This window comes from Callorhinchus milii, unplaced genomic scaffold, assembly GCF_018977255.1.
Source record: "Callorhinchus milii isolate IMCB2004 unplaced genomic scaffold, IMCB_Cmil_1.0 Scaffold3, whole genome shotgun sequence".
NCBI classification, from domain to species: Eukaryota; Metazoa; Chordata; class Chondrichthyes; order Chimaeriformes; family Callorhinchidae; genus Callorhinchus; species Callorhinchus milii.
This window is the reverse complement of record NW_024704744.1, coordinates 70960337-70982922: the sequence shown is the minus strand read 5'-3', so window position 1 is coordinate 70982922 and position 22586 is coordinate 70960337. Positions and strand designations below refer to the sequence as shown.

The 22586-nt window shown below is 42.4% G+C and overlaps 1 protein-coding gene across 6 annotated transcripts in view; it reads left to right on the top strand.

Moving 5' to 3' along the window:
- The window catches only part of syne1b (spectrin repeat containing, nuclear envelope 1b), a 233595-nt gene that overhangs the window by 114307 nt on the left and 96702 nt on the right, over nt 1–22586 (top strand). For all 6 annotated transcript variants that reach the window (XM_007894396.2, XM_042332964.1, XM_042332961.1 and 3 more), the window contains 20 exons: nt 279–449; nt 1549–1875; nt 2299–2451; nt 3763–3930; nt 4152–4328; nt 4859–5005; nt 6093–6218; nt 7345–7521; nt 8476–8741; nt 9135–11295; nt 12428–12765; nt 13324–13468; nt 13567–13785; nt 15528–15790; nt 16267–16432; nt 16749–16904; nt 17557–17709; nt 19633–19815; nt 20263–20400; nt 21257–21442. In XM_007894396.2, coding sequence (XP_007892587.2) covers nt 279–449; nt 1549–1875; nt 2299–2451; nt 3763–3930; nt 4152–4328; nt 4859–5005; nt 6093–6218; nt 7345–7521; nt 8476–8741; nt 9135–11295; nt 12428–12765; nt 13324–13468; nt 13567–13785; nt 15528–15790; nt 16267–16432; nt 16749–16904; nt 17557–17709; nt 19633–19815; nt 20263–20400; nt 21257–21442 — 5820 coding nt within the window. The remainder of the gene's footprint in view (nt 1–278; nt 450–1548; nt 1876–2298; nt 2452–3762; nt 3931–4151; nt 4329–4858; nt 5006–6092; nt 6219–7344; nt 7522–8475; nt 8742–9134; nt 11296–12427; nt 12766–13323; nt 13469–13566; nt 13786–15527; nt 15791–16266; nt 16433–16748; nt 16905–17556; nt 17710–19632; nt 19816–20262; nt 20401–21256; nt 21443–22586) is intronic.

Sequence of the window (22586 nt, the reverse complement as noted above, 5' to 3'; positions counted from 1 at the left end):
AGGTAAATGCAACAGCTGATTTGCACCAGTTGGACTATGAGCTCAACTCCCAACGTGGGGCTTGAACCCACAACCTTCTGACCTTGAATGCCAGAGTGCTCCCAACTAAGGCAAATTGGAAATGATTTGGAAGCGTCTACGTTTGTGCACTTATTTTTTTTTTTGTGTGTGTAGTCTTGTGTTTTCTGCAGCTCCCTAGCATTCTTGCACACAATTTTCCAAGTAGGTTTAGCGCTTGTTTACGTTCAGTGCTGAAGAGACTGTTTACTCTTTTAAAGGAACACGTGAAGCTGCTGAAAGAGGAATTGAAAACGCTGGAGGATGCGGATTCTGCCCTGGGTGCCTTTGCGGCCTGGCAAAGAGCTGCGCAGAAGAACTTCAGAAATGTGGCAGTCGGGGTGAATGTGGTGGACAAAGCTGCCATGGAGAGCAAGATCAACAAATTTGAGGTAATTTAGGGCCTTGATGCTTTTTCTGTTATTAGAAGATTGAATTATTTGTGATAAGAGACTCTTGAAGCTAAGACCATAACAATATTTAGAGAGGAGCTGATAAATATTTGAAGGGGAAAAATATAAAAAGTTAGGGGACGAATGAGAAACTGGAATTATATACTTTCAATGGAGGAAGTGGTAATAAAAAAAGTCTTTGCACTTGATATAGTACCTTTCATGTCAGGAAGACGTCTCAAAGCCCACAAATATACAGTCAATTCACTTTACAGTATATTCTGTGAAGCGCTTTGGGACGTCTAGAAGACGTGAAAAGCGCTATATCAAATGCAAGGATTATTATTATAAAGCGCATCACAAGATAGATACACTGTAAAGTAAAGTGACAGTGTGTTTTGGAGGCAAATATAGGTGTTGTGGCAGCGTAGTCTTGATAGACCTTCTGAACGTGTAATTTCTGTGATGAATTAGGACCAGTTAAGGGATCACTGCAATTGAGTGTTGATCTGTCGTTATGTTTATCAGATTATTTTTCTAGATTGAACGCAGTCAGACAAAACAGTGCATTCTCCGCTTGCTTGAGAAGGTCACAGAGTGGAAGTCTCACATTAGGGTTAAGTGCAAAAAGAAGCACAACTATGTACGAGTGACATGAGTGTGCATTGTATGGTTCACCTCGGGGTGTTTTTCTGCCAGATGTCTGGCATTCTGTTGCAGTTGATGTGTGCATTGCTAATGTTGTGAAGCCACATTTTCCCCTGTGAGCTTTCTGCCTGTGCTCTTCAAACGTGTTGAAATTGCCAGCATTACACTGCATGTTTGTCACCAGTGTGATGCACAAAACAGCAGGACACAGATTCCAAACTGATTGTATTGTACTGAGGCAGAATGTAATTAAATTCTCTTTGATATAATAAATGAGGGAGCAAAAGGCAAACTGATCTCTATTAGCTGCCTAAAATCCTTTGCCATGTTTAATTTTTACCTCACTTACAAATAGACGGTGGCAGCTAAGTAAGCTATTTAGGGGCATCACTGCTGTGTGACTGCTGGAAAATGCATTACACATCCTGACACCACTTTGCTTCATTTCCAGGTCCTGCATGTTGACATTGATGCTGGTAATGGTTTGCTGAAGATGATCCGCGAGAAGGGTGAAAAGGCCATTGAATATTTGGAGGGAGATGAAGCCAAGCAGCTTCGGAAGGAGATGAACGATCACATTACTCAGCTGGAAGAGCTGACTGGTGCCATCAGGAGAGAACGCGGAAATCTAGAAAAATGTCTCTATCTCACAAAAGAGTTCTTGGACAAATACCAGAGTCAGACCAAATGGCTGGCAGAATACCAGGCGATCCTTCAGATCCCAGTGGAACCAAAAGCAGAACTATATGAAAAGAAAGCCCAGTTAGCAAAATACAAGGTAAGTGTGACTGAAGAAGTTGGACAAGTAGTAACGTTTTAGTGATATTTTAGGAACTAATTCAATACAATACATGCTTTCCAGTTTTCTCTCTTGAAGAGGTTCACAAATTATTTTGTCCGGGCATTGACTTGACACTCAGGTGTGTTGCTTTGGACCTGACACACAGATGTATGGTTCTGGACCTCAAACACAGATGTGTTGCTCTGGATCCAGTCTCTATGTTGCACCCGCATGTATATCAGTTGCCGCTTTGGAAAACAACCCTTAACGTTCCAGAACTGTGGCAGTCGGCATTCTGTATTTTCAGTGTTGTGGAGTGGGCTGCCCACTGGTGGTACAAATTTTGTGTTCCATGGAAATTGCTATGAAAGCGACCGAGTTAATAATCAAACAACACAGAAACGCTTTGTTTTGTCTCAGACCATCCAGCAAACGATTGTGTCTCACGAACCTGGGATAAAGCTGGTGATTGAGAAGGGTGAAGCCCTTCTTGAACTCGTTCATGATGTAGCCGTCAGTGACAATTTGGGAAAGTTGCTGTCTGAGTACCAGGAGCTGTTTAACATGATCAGGGTAAGTAAGAGAGGTGGCTTAAGATTCGGATCAGATGTGAAATGCTGAGAATCCCAAAATAGATCTCACGGATAATAGCACTGAATATTTTAAAATAAATTACATCTTTCATTGTTGGAATTAGAACTGAGTAAAGATCTAATTAATCACTTCCACTAACACTCCATTGCTGAAGGAACATGTTGTATCCTAAGTGTAGTGAAGCTTTCAACACCATCTGCTGTATCCCCCGAGTCTAGAAACTCAACTGAGTTTACTCTTTGAGCATATTGTTATCTAAACTCTTTTTACTTTCCTTTGAAATCATTATCCATCTTTGGTCCACTTGGTCTGACTTTCTATCGTCAAAAGAGCACATAAATTGCCACTCCCACAATTCCACCACCGCTAACCACCAGAATGCAGTTGAGACTGCCTGGATATTTTCTCCTCTCTCAATATCCCTTCCTATGCTCCAGCTGGTTGCCATAACACCCCAACTTCCTCCTTTGGTACAGCAAAGATCAGGAACTGAGTGGAGCTGAGGTTGAATAGCTAATCATTGGTGTTAACCATGTAGATGTCCTCTGTCTAGATGATTGTAATCTCCTAGCAGACGAAGGAGATTGATAAGGAGGGACATGAAAAAAATATCTATGTCATTTGAAAGTTGCTGTTTGTCTAAAAGAGCTATCCAGTAGTTCTATTCTTCTGCCTTTTCTCCTTATCTCTCCTTTTGAGATATTTATTGAATTCCTGTTTAAAAGCCAGTATAGATTCTACCTCGCATCCTGTGGTTCAAGATCAGGAGTTCCAATCCTAATACCCCTCAATGTTTAATATAGAAATCTCTTAACTTGTCTCTTTTCCCTTTTGATAATTACTTGAAGTGTATGCCTCAAATTACTAGCTCACCAAACAATGGAAATAACCACTCCCATTTACATCGCTAAAACTTTTTATAATTATAAAACTACTAAAAGGTTTCACTCAACCTACTCTGTTCTAAGGAAAATCGCCCCAATTTCTTCAGTTTTTCCTCATTAAAAAATACATACTCACACGACTTTACATGTGAATCAATTTGCGACATCTCGGCGATGTGATGAGGCACTACTGCAAGGATTATTAGTTATTATTATGAATTAAACCTCTTATCCCCGGTAGTATCTTAACAAAACAGAACTGGTTTAGTATTACATAACATGCTTACTTTTAAGAAACACATAAAAGGCTTTGTAAAAATGTGATTGTATCCATAGAAAAATTCTGCAAAGAAGCAAACCTTGCAACATCACTTGACAATAATATTTGCCACTTTTTTTATATAAGGTTTGCGTGCAGAATCTGGAAGGGAAAGTAAAAGAGCATGAAGATTACAACAGCAACTTGCAGGAGGTCGAAAAGTGGCTGCTGCAGATGTCTACCAGACTGGTGGCACCGGATACAACACAAAGCAACAACCTAGAAATGGCAACCCAGCATCTGGCCAGACACAAGGTACGTGTGGTAAAGAGATACAGTTAGCATTTGGACCACTGGTTGTTTAGACCATAAAGCAGTAATTCTTTGATCTCGATCCCGCTAGCTGTTTTGATGTTCACGTTAGAACGTTACAAATATCAAGTCCCGATGCAAATAAGAAATTCATGTTACTCCTGATATCTTGGATCTGGAGGGATGCTGAACACCACCTAGTTGATTTTATTCTCTTCCAACAGCCAATCATGGAAGAGATAGCGGGATTTGAACACGTTTTGACAAGTTTGAAAGGCAAAGGAGACACTCTGATCGCCAACTGCACGGAGGAGTTGCAGGCAAAGTTTAAACAGCAGGTTGATGCCAATCTGCAGGGGATCAGGGACAGCTACTCTGCCATTTGTAGCACAGCTCAAAGAGTAAGAATCCCAATTCTCACATCTATGTTTGTTCACATCTCTGGTAGACAGACTGAGTTAGAATTCCTCTGAGTACTTCAGTATCCAAACTAACACAGGTCCCCCAATAATTCCGAGAGTAAAGTGCCACTTCTGCTGCTAAATTTGAGACTATTGACTCAGAAGCCTCTGCCCTCCCTTCCGCTTATCTCTCCAAGGTCTTTCCCCTTCCACAGTGCTTAATCCACTTTTACTCTGCAGCTTCTACTTGTCTCCCTCTCAACCTCGATCAAACTCCTTTCTATAATGATGTCTCTCACGAATTCTCCGAACCCACTTTGTTTCTCTGTTCTGTCAATGAGCATCTAAAGATTTCCCTGAAGCCTTGCAGCCATTACAAACAAAATTTTCCTCATCTCCCCTCTAGTTCTTTTGCCAATTATCGCAGAGCTGATGTGTAGTAAATCAGCGCAAAGCAGAACGTTACACCTGTGCTCAGATTTAGATTGTATTGGGTGCATCATGCAGTGTGTTCTGTAATGTATTCCCAGGTGTATTGCAGCCTGGATCGAGAACTTCAAAAGCACGTCAGCCACCAGGACACACTGCAGCAATGCCAGATGTGGCTCAGTACGGTGAAGCAAGAGCTGCAGCTCCAGACTCAGCCTCCAATCAGCTCAGTTAATGCACTCAAACAGGTAACAAAGCACATACCTGTTCACAACAAAAACAGAAGTCGCTGGGAACACTCAGCAGGTCAGGCAGCATCTATGGAGAAAGGAAAGTGAGTCAACGTTTCGGGTCCACAACCCTTCGTCTGAACTGGGGCATGTTGGGAGGGAGAGGCTTTTAAGGGCTAACAGAGAGGGGGGAGGCAGGGCAAGGAAAACAAAGGAGAAAATGGGGTAGAAGGCAGGGGATGATGGGTTGAAGAGGTGTTAATGATGCAGAACAAAGGGGGAGATTGCAACAAAGCAGGGGAATAGTGGTGTTAATACTGCGGAACAAAAGGGGGGAAAAGAACTTGCAACAAAACAGGCAGATCAGGGAGAGAAGAAGTGTGTCTGGGACCAAGATGATGTGGTAACGGTCACAGAGGAGACGGTCAGGGCCCAGGAACTGGAAATTGTTGAAGTGGCGGAGGGCGTCAGAAGAGTCACGGATGTAGGTTGGTAGGTGGACCAACCTGTTCAATTGGCTTCTTGAAGCCTCTTTCTATCCCGTGGAAGTGCAGCTATTCCCCACAGTGGGGTTACCTGCAAAGCTGGAATGAAATTGCGATGGTCTCCTGTTGCTTTTCCTTTGTAAGTCTATCCCAGGAAACCAGATAGTGCAATGTTATACTTGTTTTGTTTCAGTTGAAACTATTTGGTTAAAATTGTGGACTGTATGATTCTGCCTGCTTTTAACTTGAGATCGCTGTGTGGCAGAGTAGGGTGTGTGCTGCTGAGGGGTGGGGTGGGGGCGTCTAGTGGTGTGAATGCTGCCTGTATAGGAATAGAGAATCGGTTTGAAAAGTTGGAATTTAGGGTTGGATGAATATTCCGTTATTTTTAACCTGATCACCTTTGAGGAGCAGGAAATGTCTCGATTGTATGACAGATGTGGCGAAGGTTATACTAGGATAGATTCTGAATGATTTATGGAGGAAGGCAGCAAGCTTGATGTGCCGATTTTTGTTTTCTTATTTTTGGTCATCAGCCGGGTGTATGACTCATGCAGAAACCCGTCACCATGCTTAAGAGTGTCCACTTTTAAGAACTCTGAACTTTTCCTTCTTCACAGGTGAAACACTATCGAACTCTGCAGGAACAAGCCAGTACTTACCTGGAGCTCCTTTGCTCCATGTGTGACTTATCAGATGCCACAGTGAAGAGTGCAGCGACAGAGATCCAGTGCGCCAAACAAATGGTATGAGGAAACCAAATAACCAAGACATATTTCTCTCACACCTGGAGATATTTTTGCCCACAAAATACACACTTTATAGGATATCCTGTGAAGCGCTTTGAGGCGTCTTAACACCATGATAATAATAATAATAATCCTTGCATTTGATATAGCGCTTTTCACGTCAGGAGGACGTCCCAAATGATGAGGCGCTTTATCAAATGCAAGGATTATTATCATTATTGTTTCCTTGACCTTACACAGGCTGTCATGGTTTTACATTTTTAAAACAAAATGCATTCACTCCCAGACTGAAAGAGGCAAAATTTATTCTTAATTTGGAATCTGGTTCCTTTTATGTTCTGAGGGAAATGAGCTGAATTTAAGAATTTTCCAAAATTCTGTGTAATCTTAAATTTTATGACAATATTCCGTGAGACGGTGAGAAATTTCAGGCCCCTGATTCTAAAATATTCTCATTGTTGCTGGAGAGTTGACGGCAAATTGCTACAACTGTGGTAGTGGTTCACTGACAAACATGCAGTATAGAGTCCTGGATGGTGTGAATTCACTGGTGTCTTACCATCTGGGAACAGTACAACTCCTATCAGTACAGTATAAACACTAGATTTCCTTCCTTATGGTGTTGAACACTCTTGGGACATCCAGTGGACAGCCTGTGAACTTAGAACGTTACTGTTGTTAAAGAATGAATTTGTAAGCCAAGGAAATAATCATCCCAATAACTTTTGGGCAGGGTTTAATACAATACAATACAAAATTACATTTGTAAAGCACTTTTCACGTCTGGAGGACGGCCCAAAGCCAGGTGTAGGAAACTTGCCAAGATCCAGCATCAGGTATAAAATAATTGAGCACCTAGATAAGTATAAGCTGATTAGAGAGAGTCAGCATGGTCGCTAGGTCCTGTCTAACTTAACGTTCTTCAGCAGAACCACTCTGTGGTAGATAGTGGAGGATCGATAGTCATCATGTACATGATTTTCAGACATTTGATCTTTATGAGTGATTGCCAGCTAAAATCAAAGCAAGTGTAGATAGGAAATTGGGAGGTGGGAAGTAGAGAATTGGGATAAAAGAGGCTAATGCTTGTTTTTTTAAAAAAGACATACCCATTTCCTTTCAGATTGAGCAGCACCTGGTCAGATCTCAGGAGCTGGCGCTTGGTTGGGAAGAAATAAAACGTCAGAAGGCTGAACTCTCAGCCTATTTCCTGGACACTGAGCAGTATCTCCAGACCCTGAAGAGACAGCCAGCAGAGCTTGAGCAGAAAATCACACAGAAGCAGAAGGCCCAGGTTCAGGTGAGACATACCTTTCTTCAATCTGATCAATGATAGTATTTGAGATTGTCGTCCAGTTTGTAATGTTTATTACACTTCAACAATTTGGTTAGAAAAAAAATTGTTTCATTAATTTTTCAAGTCATCTTTAATTCTTCAGTTTGTTTGGATTCGGACTCCTTCCTACTGAACAGGTAGAAAGCTAGCACATTCTCCAAATTCTTCTCAATGCCTGGCTACTAAAAGGTGCAAAATATCTCCCAATTTCAATTTCCCTCCCCTGTTTGGGGAGATGCTGCTGTCTACACCCTGTTTGGGGAGATTATTCAGTCTCTGAGAAACATATTAACCTTGTTAGCCAAGGGAGCCATAATCTCCTCTCACTCTGCAGTCTGAGCTTATAATTGGATTTTCCTATTTATACACTCACAACGCTGTGGAGAATAAGATTCCGTTACCCAGCAAGGTCAGTAAAGGGAATCATCCTCTGCATCTCCCCTTTCAATGCGATTTGAATCGAGAACTAATATGGAATGGAGATCAAACCAACTGTGTCTTTCCAATCCGTGAGAATTAGAATTCTACCCTATTTCATTACTACTTGCATATTTTTAATCAATGCTCCTGCTCAGTCTGCTCAGGTACACAATAGAGGCTGCTAGACATGAAGCTAAAACCCCAAACAATACCAAACATCTCATTAAATCATTTTCCTTTTATGTTTTGCTCCGGATCACTATGCTGTCATGTGCTGTGAAAGTTCTTGCTTCATGACTGGATGTAAAGTTATCAATGTTATCCACCATGAAGTTGTGCTATATAAATGCAAGTTGTTGTTGGTAACATATGATCCTACTGTGGAAGCATATGTGGTGCCTTATTGTAAAGGACATTCAGGGAGAGGTGCAAAACAATGTTTTTAATACATTGTTCTCAAGTGTTAATAAAACGTAAAACTTTTTTGTTGTTTATAAGGAATTGGGTGAACAGTGCCAGTCCAAGCAGAATATTATCACAGCCCTCACAGAGAAAGTCAGCAGCCTAACAAAAGGACACGAGTCCCCAGAACACTCGGAGATCGGTCAGTTAAGCAACCAGTGGTTAGAATTGTGCCATCAGGTCAACTCACTCCTTGTGCTGAGGGAGGAGGACCAGCAAAGGGCAAGGGATTACCACGATCAAATGAATATAGTGGAAGTGCTCTTGGACAAGTTCGCCAAAGAATGGGACAGTTTAGCAAGGTGAGTACAGGAACCAGTGAAACAAAATAAAATAATGCTTAAAACAGAATTACACATGGAATAATCTGGGATTAGACTGAAATAAAATAATACTGTGTAGTCCTGCTATCTACAACAGATGGAGAAGGGTGGTTGAGACCTGATTTTATTTAAGAAACCATTTGATGTTGTACTAGGAGGTGGCAGGGTGGGTATTCTGGAAGGATGAGACTGAATGGGCTGAAGGGCCTTCTTCATCTGAACTGACTTTACCTTGTGATAAATTGTTTAACTTACTATTTGGCCCAGCAAAGAACAAAGAAAAATGTTTTATTTAGATGAACCAGATTGGTCCATTTTACGGGAGAAGATGTTTTTGGTGATGACAAAGTTGCGCATTTTTCTTTCCAACAGAGCTGATGCTGAAAGTACGGCTGGTCACCTGGAAGCCTTGCGGAAACTGGCGAGCGTGGTGCAGAGTCAGAAGGTTGTCCTGGATGATCTGAAAGAACAGAAGCAGAAAGTGATGGATCGTCTGAACTCTGACGATAAAGAGTTGGTCAAAGAGCAGACCAGTCACTTTGAGAAACAATGGCTTCACCTGGAGAATTTAATAGAAAAGAAAATCCAGGCATCTGTTACAACCTTGGAGGAGATGAGCCTGTGTCAGGCCAAACTGGAGGAATTGCTGGAGTGGGCAGGGGACCAACAGCCCATCTTATCTGAAGCTCTGAAATGTAGCCCTCCAGCGGAGCTAGCACAGACTTTGCTGATAGATCACATCACCATATGCAACGAACTCGAATCCCAGCAGTTAGTCCACGGAGCGTCGGTGAAAGAAGCCGAGAGGATCCTGGCACATTTGGGACTTGATGAGCGGCAGCGTTTCCAGGGGACCCTCGTTGAGCTGCAGGATAAAATGAATTCACTGAGTGAGGCGCTCAGTCAGAGGAGAAAGTACCTGAGCAAAGCATTGTCAGACAGGACGCAGTTCCTCATGGCTGTCACGCAGGCAATCAATTGGATACATCAGAATGAGAAGAAAGCAATGTCTGAGGAACACATCGCTCTCATGCCGCTTGATGTGAACAAGCAAATCAGGATGTGCAGGAACGCACATAGCGGCCTGAAGGAGCATCAGATGGAGGTGACGGCTCTGTGGGCACAAGGGAGGGAGCTGATGAAGGAGGCTACTGAGGAAGAAAATGGGGAAATGTTGAACAAATTGCAACAGCTGCAGAGTGTATACGACTCCGGACTACAGAAATCTGCTCAGAGACTGCAGGAACTGGAAAAAATCTTAGTTTCACGGAAATATTTCAAGGCAGATATGGATAAGGTCTGTTATTGGCTAAAACAGACCGACATCATGACCTTTGCGGAGGTCAGTTTAATGAACAGCGACCCTGAGTTGTCTTCACAGCTGAGCAAATACCAACAGATCCTGGAGGAGTCACCTGAGTATGAAAATCTTCTTCTTTTGGTGCAGAGAACTGGCCGCGAGGTGCTGCCGTCACTCAGCGAAATGGATCATTCGTTTTTAGACGAGAAGTTAAATGCTCTGCCAAAGCAATTCAATAGCCTCGTGGCACTCGCAAAAGAGAAGTCTGATAAGGTTCAGGAGGCGATTGCAGGCCGTAAGGAGTACTCTTCCCTAATTGAACTAACCAGCAAGGCACTGAGTGAATTGGAGGACCAGTTTGTTCTCATGAGCAAGGCTCGTCTTAACCTTTCTTCAGAAGAGACCACTACACTGCAGGACGATTACAAAGCTCTTCTCGAAGAGGTTGTGAACCTTGGTAAAGCCGTGGATGAGCTGAACCAAAGGAAAGAGACATTTCGGATTACAGGGCAACCATGGCAACCGGATGCCATGGCAAGTCTAGCCAGCCTTTACCACAGACTAAGACGGCAGATCGAGATGAAAGTCAGCCTGTTGGATGAAACCATCGCAACTCACAGAGAACATGAAGAAATGTCGCTGGAGTTGGAAGAACAGCTGAAGGCTTTGAAAGATGAACTGCTCAAAGTGAACGAGGAAACCCTTTCCACTGAGGAGAAGCTGAAGAAGTGCTACTCTCTGGCTGGCAGCGTGCAGGAGAGCAGCTCTCTCTTAAAAAAGTTACTGGAACAAGTGGAACAACTGTCACCTGAGCTCGACAGCGGAGTTTATGAAATGAGGAGTCAACAAGTCCACTCTTGGCAAGAGGACCTTCAGTTAGCACAAGGGATGATAGGGGAGCGAATCATGGAATGTGAGAGCAGACTCGTCCAGAGGATAGATTTCCAGAGTGAAATCCAGCGCACTCTTGATTGGCTGCGAGAGATTAAGGGTGATCTAAGCATTCCAATAAATGTGGACGTAAAGCTTCAGGCAATCCAGGAAGAGATTCGGAAATGCCAGATCCTCGAGGAAGAAGTACAGTCGAGTCTTAGGATCATGGCAGCTCTGAGCAGTAGAGAGAAAGACAAATACACCCAAGCCAGGGAACTCATGCCGACTGAGGTAGAGAAGAATCTCAGGGAACTTTCTCTTCTGGAGGCTGACATTCAGGAAAGCTTAAGCATGAAGAAGGTGAGTCCCTATCTTTGATACAAGTGCATCACCCTCTAGATTTTAACAAACATGTCTCTTATCTCAACGCATTTCTGTGTAAATGTTTTCTTAGTAACTTGCTGAGTTGCCTGGCAGGGCTGCCTCCTTGTGGAGGACCCATCATGGCGAGCTGCATGCATTTTCCACCCCCCACCCCTCCCCTCTCACCCAGCTGTTTCACGGGCAAGCTTGCAACTGCAGCCGGAACATAAGCCGAAACAATCGAGCTTTCAAGTGATCACCAGTGCAGAATATTGCATAATATGCTTCAAAAGACGTCATACATATACCCAAAGGTTGCTGGGGGTCACTTGCCACCCTAAATGGAATCTTGTTGTTGTTGTTGCCCCCTATTACCTCTGCAACTGCAAGTAGATCTTTAATTCAGTTGAATTGTATTTGAATTCCTGGTCCTATAGTTTGGGTGTCAGCCTGGCTCAATTGGCTCTCACCTGTGAATGAGAAGGTTATGGGTTCAAGCTCCACGATAGCACTTTGAACTTGCAATTCAGGCTGACACTCCAGTGCAGTGATTTGGGATGTACTCGCAACATAAAATGCGCTAACTAAGTGTAAATTGTATTGTATTGGGGTTTGCTGCATTGTTGGAGGGCCATCCTTCAGATGAGACCTTAAACTGAGGTACTGTCTCTCTGTTCAAAGACAATCTAATGAAATTTCCAGTCAAACATTACCTGAAATAAGAGCACTGTATATTTCCCTAGCACCCCTGGTCTGGGATGACTGTATATTTTTGATGCAATACAATACAAATTACTATTTATACAGCACCTTTCACATTGAGAGGACATCCCAAGACTCTTAACAATAACGTCTTGGCTCCTGAGCTGGGGGTGGGAGATGACAGTGGTCGGGAAGAAAAACATGACTGAAGGTGTGGTCAAAAAGGTAGATCGTGAGACGGACCTTGAACGAGGGAGAGAGTAAGGGGGACTCCAGGATGGAGTTCTAGAAAGTAGGGGATGATAAACTGAAACCCTGTCAGCTGATGCTGGGTAGGACAGGGAACATGCAGGAGACTGGTGCCTGCTGAGCGAAGGGAGCGGCCAGGTCGGTGTGTTAAGCATTGGTATGATTTTGTCTCTGTCAGGCCTCCCTTGATCAGATCCATGCCCTGATCCAACATTACCATCGAGCACTTCAGGATGTCAGTGGGTGGCTGGATGACGCCAGTGAGCTTTTACAACAGAGCCGTGAGGGAGTGGATGTGGAAGGCTCTGAGGAAGCTTTCAGCCGCCATGCAGAGTTTTTTGAAACAGAAAATAATGTGATGAGCCAGCTCACAGAGCTGCAGAGCTTAGTCCCTGAGCTCTTGCCATTCCTCAAAGTAGCTGGGAAGGAGCAAGTTCAACAGAGTTCTGCATCATTGCAGCAAAAAAGAAGCTGTACAAATCAGCAAGCTGAAGAACAGAGCAACATCTTGCAAAGGTAAGAGAATGATCATTATCAGATGCGATTTCCAGTGAAATCTCTGCTTCTGATATTTTGGCTTTATGGTTTAAGTTGCTGTGCTATCATATAGTTAATTACCTTGGTTTGTATTTAAGTTCGCCTACAAAATTCACATTCACTACACTTTACGGTAAATCCTGTGAGGAAGCTCTTTGAGGCATCTTCCTGATACGTGTGGGTCAGCCTGGCACTCTCGCCTCTGAGTCAGAAGGTTGTGGGTTCAAACCCCATGACCGGACTTTCTCTTTCCTGGTTTGCTGGCCAACAATCCCCCAAATAAAAATGGTCACTCACTCCATGGCTATTTGTGGGACATTGCTGTGTGCAAACAGGCTGCTGAGTTTCGGCCACAAAATATGCAATCAATCCACTTTACAGTATATCCTGTAACGCGTTTTGAGAAGTCTTGATGAAGTGATAAAGCGCCAAACCAAATGAAAGAATTACTATTTATTATTAGATCAGAACTGCTCTGATGATAGTTGTTATTTATTGTGGTGTTTACCTAACTGGAGTGTTGCACATTCTGCTTAGGTGTGTCACAGACTGGCGCACATATCAGGAAGCCAGGCAGCAGATCATTGAACTGATGAACCAAGCCGAGAGGAAACTGTCCGAATTCTCCACCGCCAAGGCAGCGACTAGCCACGAAAGTGAAGAGAAACTGACTCGGCACAAGGTCAGTGGTGGACGAAGGGAAGGTGCTCGCGTTTCTGATACACATTAAGTCAGTAATTCATGTGAAGTTTAAAATGTACCTTTTTTTGTGTATGTTAGTCCTTGTTGGACACGGTGAATTCCTTTCACGAGAAGATCACAGCGCTGGAGGAGCAGGCCTCACTGTTGGAAAAGCTGGGCAATGACGCCAGCAAGGCCACCATAAGCAGGTCAATGACAACAGTGTGGCAGCGCTGGACCCGGCTCCGCAGTGTGGCCCGAGAGCAGGAGAAGATGCTGGAGGAAGCGGCGCATGGCTGGAAAAATCTCACTAACAAGGTAGAAAAGGGAATTGTAGCCTTTTCTTTTTGGTCAGCCGGGTGTCTGACATGCGGAAACCCATCCCCATGCTTAAGAGTATTCAAACCAAACTCAGATTTCCATGCTTCCCACCTACACATGGGAATCCCAGAGCTAGGTTGCTGGAATGGAATATGCACTCTCTCCCTAGAGGGACACATCCTGCTTACCTAATTCAGACAGTATTAATTGCAGGTGGGCAAGAGCCAAGGCTTGGGGACCCCACAGTGTGCGTTGGAGTATTGCTGAAGTCTTTCATGGCCAATCTGGTTCACAAGTCAAGATTCTCAAGAGCATTACTAAATAATCCACTGGAACCCCATCAGGATACTAATTTTGTATCTGACTTCCATGAAGTTGGATTTCAGCCAAAGGAGTCTTCCCATAGCCAGGAGTAGATTGGTGTCTGAGTGGAACTTCGTAAAGTGTGCCTGAGACATATCTACGTACCTGCTACTCATTTATCTGTTTGTAACCATTCCCAAATCTCCCTCCCCCTTTGTTTTCACTTTGCCAAGGTTCTTAACAAACTGCACTTTTAATGAAGGAATAATACTAATCCTTGCATTTGATGTAGCGCTTTTCACGTCTTCTAGACGTCTCAAAGCGCTTCACGGAATATGCTGTAAAGCGAATTGACTGTATGTGTGTGGGCGAAACGTGGAAGTCGCCTTTGTGTGTCGAGTAGTTTCGATTGGAGATTCTTAAGCACAGCGATGAGTTTTCACGGTTGCCAGAGAACCCCTGACACAAAAGAAAAGTTAGTGTATTCGATTTACGTGTTCAAGCCATTGATATTAACCAATGTTGGAACTTAGACCTCACAATCCCCTGAAATGACACTCCACTGCATCGCTGGGGCAGTTTTGCATTGCTGGAGGTGGCTTCCTTTGGATGACATATTAAATCAAGGTCACATCTCCCTTTACAAGTGGATGTTAAAGAACCCATAACACAATTCGAAAAGAGAAAGGAATTTTTCTCAGTGTCCTAGCCAACAGTCTCCTAAACATCATTCATTTCATGGCTGTTTGTTGGACATTACAGTGCAAAATTTGCTGTTGCTTTCACCTGCTAATGCAAAATCACTGCACTTTAGAGCAAAATCCTGTGAAATGCTTTGAGACACCTGAACAACATGTTAAAGGTGCTAAATCAAATGCAAGGATTATTATTACTTGTATCATCTTTTGAAATTTTTTCATTTTCCCCTCTGATTTTCTCTCCTTGACTTGTGCTGGGGTTCAGTTCCACATTCCACTGAATCACTCAAGATGAGTGAGTGTCAACAGCCAAACCTGAACCAGCCTCCATATTGAGACGGAATCTGAAAACCTTAAAAAATTCTGCATTATTTAAATTTCATGAATAATTTGGGGTCTTCTCACGTTAACATACAATCTAGTATTGAGAAATCTGAATGATTGTTCCCCCCCACTCCCTCGCTCAGTCACTGAGAGTAAATGTAGTTCTCCCGCTGAGATCAGCTCGCTCTAGACAAACCAATGATTAAGCCTCAAGCCTTTCTGATCTGGATGTCTCAATTACATACTGGGCAATGGAATTAATAAGTCAGCAATCAGCAACATTGTACTTCCTTTCTTCTGTTTTAGTGCTTTCTGTTAATTGTAGTGAATATCTGATGCACTTTAAATATCAAATTGACAATACTACTCTCTTTGAACTGGACTCTGCTTGTTAACTGCTTTATTTATTCACAGATTGAAACAACCACTATCATTGTGGATCAGTTCCAAGACCGGTTACCTGACAGCTCAGTTGAAAAGGCGAGAAAGAATGAGTTACTCGACCTTTTGGTGTACCATGATGGGTTTGCAAAGGAAGTAGAACGGGAACACGCCACTCTAAGCGTACTCAGACAACAAGCCCTGAACATGCTCCGAGATGTTGCCATGCCTTCAACTTCCATTGAAGACTATCCAGTAATGCATGAAATTAAAGCTATGCAGGACAGATATGACAAGTAAGTAGATCACAGGAAGTATTCAGTACTGTAGCGATCCCTTAGTAAAGATGCTGCAGTTTGCGTTCTGGTAAGATTAAAAACAATGCTGATCTGATGGTTGACATTAGAATTGCTTTATTGTGAATCAATACACAAATAGTTATCGGCCGCATAACGCATTTGGATTTTCTGTTATATATTTGCAATGTGACAATTCTTCAACTTAATTTTCTGTTTGAAATCGGTATATTTTGGAGTGAAACTCCCTCTGCCGCAAACTATATGCTCTTACGATGGGATTTGAGCTGTTCAGTTTGGTGTCCAATTTGCGATATTTCTTAATGGAATTCTTTAATAAGGAATCCGAATCATGTAAATGGCTAAGGGAGGAACGATGTCTCACTTTGAGAGTGAGGAGAGGAGCATGTCTCTTTTTATACAATTGTCACATTGTTCAGGCAGAAAATGATTAAAACCTCTTATTTTGTTTGTAGTGTTCGACAGAAAATAAAGAAAAGCAAGAAAATGGTTCAACAGGAGCTGAAAGACCGGGAAGACGTGGGAAATGAATTACATAAGATAAAACAATGGCTTCAGGAGACAAAGGAATATTTGCAGAAACCGCTTGCTGACGCTGATACTCAACTCCAGGAATTAAAGGTACACAAATGTCAATCATCTGTTAAACTCAGCGTTAGATCCATGCACTGTTTGGTTTTCTAGGGAGATTTGGCTGAACCTTGCTTTTGGTCAAGTTCCTCAAATCCCCCCTCCTTTCTTCTGCTCAGTGAACTCCAAGGATTTTTGTGAATTATTCTAAGAGGTTTTCCTCCTACCTGAAAGACATAATTGCAAGTTGCTATTGATTAGGAATTCAGACTCAAACATCTTCTCTGTTTCATACCAGATAAATCTTACTGATTTATTCACAGTTTTTTATAGTTCATTCACCTCACTGAATTTTTCTCGTTCCTAGGAACTGCAGAAGGAGGTGGCTGCTCGGCAACAGGTTGTTGAGCAGCTCGCAGAAGGACAGCAGAACAAGTATCTGGAGCTTTATACCATTCTGCCCTGTGAGCTGTCTGAGCAGCTGGCTGAGGTGACACTGGCCCTGGGAGCCATTGAAGAACAGGTGGAGTTGCAGTTCATCTCCTTGTTTGGTTTCATACTTAGGGCAAAATGTAACAAACCAGACTGCCTGAAGCTTTAACTGGAGACCATCTGTCCACATGAGGTTGCCCATAGTCCATAGTGAAAGGGCAATAGTTTCACTTAAGCTCTGTTTTTTTAGGAAAAAAAATGAGGAAAGTCGGTGACTGGAGTGTTGGGCTGGATCAGTTTAGTCTTGAATTCAGCCCAACCGGGTGGGAAGTAAGCTTCCTCTTCCTGCCATCTCAGTCAGTCCCATATGAAATAAATTTCTGGTGCACAAGAAGCCACAGTTTAATCTGCTAATGCATTGTCAGTCTCACTCTGAGAAGGCAAAGGAAGGTTTGTGTGGTTGATGAGTGCTGATCTAAGGTTGGCATTTATACATATTGTCAGATGCTATCTGATTTGGGAGGGCTTGCTTTTGATGCTGGTTGAGTATATGTGGAGTGGGAGGGAGAAAAATGTCCCATTTTACAGCACAGACCACCCTCATCCTGAAGAAGGTAAATTAAGCAATACCCTCACTCACCCAACACAAGTAAAGAATGGATTGAGTTGTCACCCGCAAAATTAAAACCTAAACTGTACTTTGTTGCATTTCATCTGAACTGTTGTGTTTTGTTGATGTTTAGATGAAAATAAAGGAAGAAGAAGCTCAACACACAAGAGCAGCGAGCCTGCAGTTTCACAGCAAAATTGAGAATGTTTCTGAAGAACTGAATAATATTTCCAGAAAACTTAGCGACAAAGCAAGTGACATAGTGCAAGCCAAAATTGAACAAAAGGTAAAGGGGAAAGTTGTCCCTGTTTTATTACAGAACTGTGTACATAATACAAATCAATAATCTGTACTAGCTATTGCATACTGTTGTTATTCAACAGCGAATGATGCACCAAATGACTAGAGAGCTGTGTTTGTCTGGGTATGAGAATTATTTAAAGAAATGGACTATTCTGTCACTAGACTCTTCCACCTGTTCGGCAGCATCTACCAACTGTACTTGGGGTTCAAATCATGCCAATATCATGGTTAATGTTGAGGCAAACGGCCACGTAACAGACAAAACAGGCCTCTTTCTGTGCTAACATTTCTGAGGTTAACTATAGGAGCTCAGCTTGTGTTGCTTCTACTGCAGCTCCACACGCAAACATGAAAAACTCAGCAGAATGTCTGAGACAATGCCTTATATTCCAGTTGTAATATAAGTTGTGTTTTCTTAAATAAAAGTAACGTTTTGGGGTTCAGTGTTTCTAATTGAATGAGCCTGGCTCTCTGAAACCTTTGTTTTGGTAATGGTCTTGCAGCTATTCCCTGTATTTCTAGTGGATATACTTCCTCCCTATTTACCTTATCAACCCCCACCATCATTTTGAACACCTCTATTGAGTCTCTGTTCTAGTGAAAGTAGCCTCAGTTTCTCTTGAACCTATACATCTCAGTGCATTAGAATAAAGTACAATAGTGCTTTGTGACACAACTTTGGTCAAATGTCCATGAGGAGACCTGGGGTGCTGTGGTGTCCTGTTGGTGTACATGTTGATAGTTCTTCCCAGGTCATAAAAGGTTGTTACGCAGTGTTGCGAAAACAGCTTATACTCTTAGCATTTAATCATGTTCTTAGCAATTAATTGAAATGTTCTTTGTTGTTACATGAAGGTTAATTGGCAGAAATCCCTGTATTTACAGACATGGTATGAGAGGAATTAAAAACAGTGAACACACAATGTGTCTTTTAGTCACATTAGTCACCTCCACTTTTTGCCAAATTGTAATGGTACAGTGCAACATGTTGAGACCTTGAATGGATTGTGATGGTGATCTACAATAATACATTCCTTCAAACCACAATGTTTGAGTTTCTCCTACCCATAAGCAAACCAACACGAGCAGGACAAAAACCTGTTGCCATTACATTTGTTGTTTCCAACTAATAATAATCCTTATCCCATTAAAACATCTAAAACAACAACAGAGATTTTGGTAAAGTAATGTAATTGTAGGAGAACATGGCAACCAATTTATGCACAGCAATGTCCCGTAAAGCAAGTTTGTTTTTAAATCTGGGGCGGATTTTGCAGTGTATTCTGTGAAGCACTTTGAGACGTCTCGAAGATGTGATAAGGCGCTATATCAAATGCAAGGATTGCTATTATTGTTGCCCAGATCAGTGGGAGAAACTCCTTTCTTTTTTTGATCAGGGTAATATCCACCTAAACAAGCAGACGGGATGTTGGTTTAACATCTCGTCTGAAGGAATGGCACCTCCGACAATGCAACACTCCTCCAGTACTGCATGAGAGTGTCAGCCTAGACTACACTGTGGTTGGATGTTTTTATGGGACCTCTATAGTGAGCATTACACTGTACAACAGGAGTGGCTCAGTAGCAGGAGAAAATAGAACTTGCATAGTTCATTATAGTGCCCAAAACATTAAAACACCTCAAAGTGTTTAAATTATATGCTTTAATTGTCACATGTAGTCACCTCTTTTTTTCTTGGCAAACATCACAACCATTTTCCACACAGCAAGATCCCACAAACAGCCATGAGGTGAATGATCATTTAATCTGGAGGATTGTTGGCCTGGATCCTGGGAGAAATTCCCCTTTCCTTTAGAATCCTGCCATCGGAAACCTGCTGAGAAATAAACTGAATTGCAATTTGTCAGGAACCACCGCGCTGAATGTGAACATCTTGTACTTACAGAAAATCAAGGATGATCTGGACAGTTCAAACGTGAAGCTCGTGGAGCTGGATGCGATGGTGCAAGATTTCACAGAGCAAAATCCTCAACAGAGTAAACATTTGACAGACAGTGTGATAAAACTGTCGAGCCTTTATCAGCAGGTTTGCAGGCAGACAGAATACCGGGCTGTCAAACTCAACAAGGTAACCAATGTAGCGTGTACACTGCAGTTACCATTGATGTTCCTCTGATTGTGATTACGAACAGAGCTTAATACCAGTAAAGGAAGATGAACATTGGGTTGTTCGTTCAGCATGCCCTTTTATATTGTTGATTTTGAACTTGAACGTTGCTTGATAGCTGTGCCTTTACTGCTGTTTCTTATTATTTGTTAGATACAAGACGTGGGATTGATGAAATCTCACAACCCTGAATGGGTTTCAGTATTGAGTGCCAGAGCTCCACACTTTGATTTGGGGTCACTCTAACCTCTGTGATAAAATCAGTAATCCAATATCAAACCTCAGGGTTCCTGTGGGGGAATCGAAGCACTCAATTGAAAACAGAATAAATGTCACTCAACTGGCTAATTTATGGCTTTGACCATCAATAATCCTCCATTTCTCTTTGTTTTCTAATGAACTCAAAAGGCTGCTGTACAGTTGGAGGAATTTCATGAAATGCTGGAGTTTGTTCTGCGATGGGTGGAGAAGGCTCAGTCCCTGGCGTCCAGCACCATCTCATGGAACTCAGCGGCTCAACTCAATGATCAGTTGATGACGTACCAGGTGGGACCCTAACCCTAGACTGAAAATCTCAGAGTCTCAGCTTCACAGACCATTTTTTTAATGTTTAAGATTTGGTCGGAATTTTGGAAAATGCTTCATTTGGAAGTTCTGGTGCATTCTCTTAAAAAGAACTGTGGAAAACCAGTTACCGAATTGAGTGAATTTAAGACGTTGATAATATTAATAATAATAATAATCCTCGCATTTGATATAGCACCTTATCATGCCTTTGAGACGTCTCAAAGCGCTTCACAGCAAATACTGTAATGTGGATTGACTGCGCTCTGGGACGCTACCCGGTGTGAGGGGCACTGTATAAATGCAAGTTGTTGTTGACTGTGTATATTGCGAGCGAACCTTGCGGTTAAGGGTGGCACAATTGGCCTCAGTGTCCCTGCTACTGATTGTTACCTAGTGCTTGTATAGGTGGATATTGGGTGAGGACAACAAAGGACTTGAAGGTGATGCTTCCCACAGTCTTGATAACACTCTAGGGCCAGTTGACCACTTGACAAGGTACCAGAGAGTGGTCACCAGTCCGTTGAATCTGTATCTGAGCATAATTCAGCGCTTAAAAGCAGAGAAGAGAGAAAACACAATGTACTGCCAGAAATCCTTCATAACGGGACGATAGCATACTACTGAATCCAACTATCTCAACCTGCAGAACACGTAGTCATAGATGGTGTAGTGACATCAATCAGCAATGCCTGTACCTCAATGGAATATTGGTACTTGTAGTCTCTGATGTACTTGTAAAGCTTTGAAAGTGTCTGTTAGATTGAAAAGAACGTGAGGGAATAAACTGGATTACCTGGTTGCCTATTTGTTGTGACCGCATGCATTTTCTCATTAGGCGATCCTGCAGGAATCAGATGAAATCCACAGCGACCTGGAAGCAATGAACGAGAAGCTAGGTAGCTTCAGCGATGTGTTCCTAACGGCCAGCATGTTTCAGCATGTGGTAGAGCTCAGTCGGCAGACAAATGAGTTACAGCAACTTATGCAAACCCGGCTACAATGTCTGCAAGATGCAGCCAAGGTAAGCTTTTCATCAAAAGCTTGTTAAATCTACCTTTAGAAACGAGATATGTGTGAGTAGAGGCGAGAGAGGAGGAAAGTGAGCTCTGTGGTGCCATTCTAACTCAACATGTCTGGCCGCTAGCTAATGCTTAAGGAAGAAAAAATAGAGCTTGCATTTTTAGCACTTGATCACATCAAAACATCTTTGAAGGCAGGCTCTAAAAATGAGGCTGGAGCAGTCAAGGCAGAGAGATGGTATGGAGTTCCTGAGAGTGGGCTGAAAGCTTGCTCACCAACACACAAGATATTCAAAGATGTCACCGTGAAATAAATTGCATAGCTATAGTTACAACGTTTAGGTATAATTCATTGTTCATCTCTAACTTTTCCAGGCTAGGGAATCTGGTTTACATGATATTGTTGCACAATAATAATTCCTTGAACTAAATTTTACTTGATGATATTTTCCGTCCAATTAATCTGGGCTAGATCCTTTTTATCTCACAGAATACCTGTCTCTAATACTTGTATCTTCTGTTTGCTGACGCACTCTGATTTCCCGTGTATTTTTCTCCTTGTTATGGTTGCACTGGAGCAGATAATTACCCATGACCAAGAAGCTGGTCTTTAAGAGGCTTAACATACCACCTAATCATGGCCAATTAAGACCATTTCCTTTCAAATTCAAGTTTACTTATAATTGTGTAAAATTCTTAAAGTTCGTCTTGGTTTGACTTTCCTGCAGTTCTTAAAAAGTGACAATGTCTCAGAAACAAAGAGTCCTTTGCCATCTGTTCAAATCACCACTTAGGGTTTGATCCCGCCACATTTTGACTTGGAGGCAAAGTAATTGAGCCATCAGGAGCAGTGGCAGGACAGACTTGGTTTAGGCAGCGGAATCTCAAAGTAGGTTGTCTCATTTTTAAGGCCTACAGGATTGCATCAAGCTAGTAAAAAGCTTCTTCAGTTCCAAGTATCCTGGATCTCTGGACCTGCCAAAACAAATTACATTTGACTTCAATACAGACAAAGCAACCACTTAGCTGTGCTTTACTGGGCTGCTTACCTATCTAACCAATTAAGCACAGCTGCACAGTAGTGCCAATGCATCAATTAAGAACTGAAAAGAACCACATTTGGATTCCCTGTGGAGGCTTCATGCT